The sequence below is a fragment of the Diadema antillarum genome, unplaced genomic scaffold (assembly GCF_040938485.1).
Source record: "Diadema antillarum isolate AM-2024a unplaced genomic scaffold, OU_Dant_1.0 seq00000124_RagTag, whole genome shotgun sequence".
Lineage (NCBI taxonomy): Eukaryota > Metazoa > Echinodermata > Echinoidea > Diadematoida > Diadematidae > Diadema > Diadema antillarum.
The window spans coordinates 2281672-2287885 of NW_027271204.1; the positions used below are offsets into that span (position 1 = coordinate 2281672).

Consider the following 6214-nt stretch of genomic DNA (forward strand, 5'->3'; position numbering starts at 1 on the left):
AAGACCACAGTCTTTTCTACCATCCAGCCATCGGTGCATGCTTATCTAACAACTCTTTAAGTGTTGTGTCATACAGAATAGCTAATTTAGAGATATCAGAGGATTTTTCTTTACAGAAACGACTTTCAGCAATATCATGTTTAAACAGGTCAGTGTTGATGACAGATAACCTACGAAATGATATTTTCTTGACTGGAAAGTGAGCTTTACTTGAATTAAGGTAACACATTACAGAAAAATGATCAGAGATTAAGGACGAATAAGCCCATGGTTTACCTATTACAATGGTATCATCAGACTGCCGTCTGATCAACAAATCAAGGGTATCTAAGAAAGATTGTGAATCGCCACTGTTAGTATCAACATGTATATTGAAATCTCCTGTCACTAGAACAGGAACATTAGACAGCAGATGACTTTGAATATAAACTGTTAAATTCTGATACAAAACTGGAGACAGATACCGGATGTGATTCTGAGTAAGGAGGCCTGTAGATGTTGATAAGAGACAAATTATATGATCTACATGTAATGTGATATTCTGTATACTCGAAAGAGTTCACCTCACCAGCAGCTGTTTGAACGGAATGAACTGTTTCTTTGTATACAAGTCCAGTTCCCCCTCCACGACGGTTGCTCCGGGGTCGATGGATGAACTTGTAACTGGGAGGTATAGAAATTCCTGTAGCACGGCTGAGTCGTTCTCTGTTAGCCATGTTTCTGTCATTGACATGAGATCAGGAGTTGTGTCACATGAAATCATGTAATAGCGCTGACTTATTACGCACTGACCGAACGTTCACTAAGCACAGTAGAAAGTTCGATGATGATTTAGATTTTCTGGATTGTCTAAGATGATTCCTTCTACGGCCTCCACGTCTTCCTCTCCGTGTCTTTCTTCGTTGAATTCCATAAGAACGGATTATATCACATACCTCTGAAGGCAAATGGAACTTTGTGTGCCGCCATTGTGAGAGTTCTGCAGGAGTGTACTTGATACATGTACTGTGGTGAAGATCATTGTCAGGGATAGAACGTGGAATAATGCCATCATTCTCCTCTGGCCCGGGGTTGGGATGTATGTCACCACCATGTAACAGTTCTAGCTGGAAAGAAGCTGTTCCATTTGGGATATAAGGGATTCTCCTTTTGAGATACTGCTTCCTAGTGAAGTGTCCATGAGTTGAAAGTTTGATACACCATTGCTCATTGCAGTACACAGCTTCCACAGAAGTAAGCAGGCAGAGGGTTAACAATAGTCCAAGTTGAAAAGCTCCCATTGTGCTTGGAAATGAGTCCTATTGTTGAAGTTCACCCGGGTGCACATTACATAATACCCTGCGAGTACATGCAAGTGTATGCATAGTATGGCCTCTTACCTTATGCACTAGTTACAGAACTCAATGAAGCTACAAAAGTTGAACTTCAAAATACATATTGAGATCCAACCAATATGACTTCAAATTTGACCTGGCGTATCCAGACAACATACATGAATAACCAACAACAGTATAAATCTGTAAAGCAGTGCAAAACAGGCAAATGAGAGCTCTTTTTGGAGAGCCAGCAAAAGCATGTGTACATACTTAAGCGCTACTACCCAAGTATAGATAACACGCGTATAATCATAGATCCATTCACGCCTTCTTGAATGTTCTGTAATTCTCTCCAACCAGGGGCTACATACTTGTGCATACTTGTGACTTTAAGAACCTCCCAGAACCCTGACTTCCTTTCTATACCTACAAATAACTATATACCAATCACATTGGGCTACATATACTGAGTGCGTATTACATGACATCATACCTAAAAATTGCTACAAATCATGTTGGGCTACAAGTACAGTGTCTGTTTTGCATCATCCATAACAAGCCAAATATGTGGGCACTTCCTGGAACATTCTGAGAGTGAGCTACAATGTATTTCCTTTCATATGCAATTGTAACTATACCAAATAAAAACTTCTCCACTAATCTGGTCAACGTGTATACATACACACATTAATGCAACCATGCATACATCTTATATCTACCAGAATGTACATTCATGACAATATATCTATATAAACTAAATAATTTGAAAATTTTAAGTCGCTACAAAATTAAGATTGGTCAGGAATAAACACTTCATATACGCGCGCGCGCGCGCACACACACACACACACAAGAAAAAAACGGAACCACTCTATTATAATAGGAGATGTGCTAATTACGATAAGACGGAACTATAAATGGCAACATCATAGAAATCTGTATTTTACACAACTTTCCATTACAATGTCCATGGATGCAATGCATTTCTGTATGCTGTTGCACAGAAATGGCTCCTTTCCAAACGCACGGACCACGTCTACTAGATTTGATTATAATAACACAAAAAATTATGTTCATTCAGTAAATCCACGATTTTGTTTGGGGTAAATATCAAGTCAACACACATCCTGCATGCAGGGGCATCCATTAAGAATAGTCATTCTTTCAAATTAATGTTTTCACTCGTTTGATGAAAATAAATGCTATCTTATTTTCATGTGTACATTTCACTCATTTGTTACCAGGTTCCCAAGCATTGTCAAGACGGTTGGAGGCGCCCCCTTTTCAAGAAGACTGGGGAAATGTAACAGAGATAGAAAAAATGAGGCAAGTATAATGACACAGGAGCGTACATTTTTTTAAAATGTATGCTCTTGAAGATAGAATATCTTGATATAAGCAAAGATCCAAGTACATTAGAGAGAATTTAGAGGGAAAAATATAAGTATTAATTCGTTATATGGAAATATTATGTATGCAAACTGAAATAGAAGACGGTCATCCAAGTTATACTTTGTTTGTATTACATCGTAAGAGGTCTCCAAAGATATCCAAATTTGGACATATTGAGAGTTTATTTTTTCAGGAATTTAACAAAAATATACTTTTGCAAACTCAGAATCGAGTATTAGACCAACTGCAGTGGGTCTTATATATCAGCACGCACGCCCTTCTCATTGTTAATTCTTTTAGTGTTTTTAACTTTTCCATCCGTAAGAAAAATAACGCAGGAGATAGTACGACATAAAGCCTTAAATGAAGGAAAGCTTGCGCTAGCAGGGAAACGTTCCGCGCAAATCTTTTAACTGAGCCTTGCTTCTAGTTGTAGCCTCATATGCGCCACCCATAAAAATCATTCTTTATATTTAGTTCTCAACATTTGATGTTACTAGTTAGTAGTATATGCAAATGAGTGAGGTAATGATCGGATCACCTCTCAATTTCCCATCGATCGCCCATAAAAATGTGAAGAAAATTCAACTTTTCTGTTATAAAGGTCAATGATCAGCCAGGTTACAAGCTGAGATGGGGAAACATTAACGAGTTATTATCATCAAAGACCAGTTTTCTTTAAATAAGCCAAACTTAACATTTTTATACTTTTCTAATCTTAATCCGATTCTAATCAAATTTTCCCTGCTGTTCTTGATAAATTTCATGCATTCTTTTAGACTATACCTTTCACTGCTCCTCGGTTTAACCATATACTAAAAATACAGACTACAAATAGTCCAAAACCTAACCTGAGAATTGTACACTGTAAAAACATCGGTGTTAGATTTAACACCACGGGTGTTAAATCTAACACCGATCAAACTTCAATAAAGGACCACACCCACAGGTGTTAAAATGCACTGTGATGGTGTTGAAAAGTGTTCACCTGACACTTCGTGGTGATAATTTGACACTGTACCTGGTGTTATTTTGACACTGTACTGGTGTTAATTAAAAAATGACACCACATGGTGTTGATTTGATATTTGTTGGTGTTAATATCAATGGTTTAAAACCCGTCCAGCTTCAATAAGAGACCACACCAGCTGGTGTTACTTTGGTGTAAATTTATTTTCACATTTTTTCAAAAATCTAGTATTCTAATGTAAACTTCTTGATCGTCTTGTTTAAATTAAAAATCAACAAGAAGTGCAGTTACTAAGAAACTCTTCAAAAAGCAGTTTAAAATTTGGAAATGACACCCGGAGGTGTTAATTTAACACCATAAATGAGCACCGAAAATTTAACACCAGCTCGATGTTCACTATTTAACACCGGACTTTTTGCAGTGTATGCCACTAAAGTTGATTATGGTGCTGAGAAAACAGAAAACGGATATAGGTTATAATGATTTTATGATGCATTGTGGTCTTGCAATCTGGGGTAAAGGTAAAATGTGCAATGTTAAGAAATTACAAAAATTGCAAAATAGATATGCTCATTTGATTTTAAAGGCTGATTTTTCACTATCCAGTACTATTCTTTCAAGACCGTTAAACTGGCAAACGATTATACAAAGAAGGCAATATCAATCTTATGTATAAATTGATCAATGATATGGTGCCATTGTATTTAAAAGAAATAGTTGTTTTTCGAATTTGCGAACGCGATAAGCACTCACTTATCCACTAAAAATCAATACACTCCGTACAAAATATCATAAGAGATCTCTGCATTATCAAGGGTCAAACCTTTGGAACGACTTACCTCGCAGTATGCAAGTTTTGTCATCTTTCCTCATATTTAAAAAGCAGAGTAGAATTTTATCTCTGAAATTTTAATCCGATGGTAATTTTTTTTATTAGGATAAACAGAGTGCAATATATTATGTTTATTTTTGTGACACCGAGAACTAACATATCATTTGTTTTGTTGTTGTTGTTACAGTTGTTTTATAACTCGCGTTTTATACTCTCTCGGTTTAATATTGATTGATTTAATATTTATCTGGTCGATATGTTTACGTTTGTTTTGAGTATAACGTTGTGCATTTGAATATAATATATGTTTTTGTATCTTTTTATTGTGCAGGGCCCCTTGGTAGAGCATACCCTGTTGAAATAAAACGGAAATAGATAAATGAATAGTAACTTCATATGACATAAGAACAAAAAAATATATACAAACAAAAATGCATAAACTAAAGTAAATTGATGAGGTAGGCTATTTAAGATTCATTATGAAAACACCAATAGAAGGTGATTGTAAGAATTTTGAAAGGCTCTACCAAAGTTTTGGGCTCATGTGTGAAAAAGCACAATCAATGCAATCATAATATGTTTTCCCCGAGGTGTCGGTAAAATTATGTAAATTAGAGAAACGGATTTTCATCACTGTCAAAAAAAAAAACATGAAGGGAATCTCGAAGGTATTAAGCTGGGACTCGTCTGTGTAATCTGCAATAGGCAAAGATTTGTTATTGTTGACTTAATAGTCATGTTCATGTTGAATTCAAATGAGCATAAACTATTCCAGTATCTTCGTATTATCACTCAACCCTGATATGCATCACACTTTTGGAGTTTCAAAGTTTCAAATTTCTCCTTGTATTTCAGCACGAATATGACTGTTGTTCTTATTCGTTTATCTTCCCTACTTCTTATTATCCAGGAAAGCATTTTCAAAGCATCGGACGTTGAAAAAAACCCTTCAATTATTCAAAACCGGTATTTCTCCTGTGGATATGCGATTCTCGAAGAAAGTCAAGAAAATAGCGCGATTCAACCAGACAACCACCATGAGGAAAAGGCGGACCTGTACTATCATTGGGAACTCTGGTGTGCTGTTAGACAGCAGATGCGGCCATCTCATCGACAGCTCCGATCTTGTAATCCGAATGAATCTGGCGCTGTTTGGCGGCGAGTTCGCTTCGGACGTGGGTTCGAAAGTCACTCTGATGACGCTGAATTCCGATCAGTACAGGAACCTGATGAACTGTACGCGAAACTACGGCAACATCACTCTCGACGAGTTACCACTCTTGTGTCGGGAACTTCTGACAAGCTTTAGCCGCATGAACGGCAGCATCCTCTGGTACTTCGGGTCTGTGGCCCACAACAATCGTCTGAAAACAGCGCTTGCAGTGTTGCGCGATTTCTACAATCTCCACTTTGGTTTCGCCTACAGCCCGGCAGAGCTCAAGAGTCAAGTGAAAAAGTGAGCAGATGGAATACTTCTGGGAAGACTGGTTGTGTATCCCGTCATAAATATTTTTTTTTTCAGTATTTGTGTTCTTTGCTCTTTGCAACAGTTTTTGTTACATTTTGCATTTCAGAAAAAGTTGGCAATGACTGGCAATGACTGATGAAAATTCACTGAAGGACTAGTGATATAAGTCCCTACCCTCATTCACTCATGCATGAACAAAAGGATTGCAATCTATAGTAATGTCTCGCTGCATCCCA

The 6214-nt window shown here is 37.1% G+C and overlaps 1 protein-coding gene across 1 annotated transcript; it reads left to right on the forward strand.

Moving 5' to 3' along the window:
* Window positions 1-5493: 5493 nt before the first annotated feature.
* LOC139727289 (CMP-N-acetylneuraminate-poly-alpha-2,8-sialyltransferase-like) lies at window positions 5494-5970 on the forward strand. The gene has a single exon (XM_071638243.1). It carries the CDS (start codon window positions 5494-5496, stop codon window positions 5968-5970), a length of 477 nt encoding a protein of 158 aa, XP_071494344.1.
* Window positions 5971-6214: the final 244 nt, after the last annotated feature.

What these genes read in the sequence shown, in the direction of transcription:
- LOC139727289 (XM_071638243.1), top strand. Translation starts at nt 5,494, where the DNA reads ATGCGATTCTCGAAGAAAGTCAAGAAAATAGCGCGATTCAACCAGACA.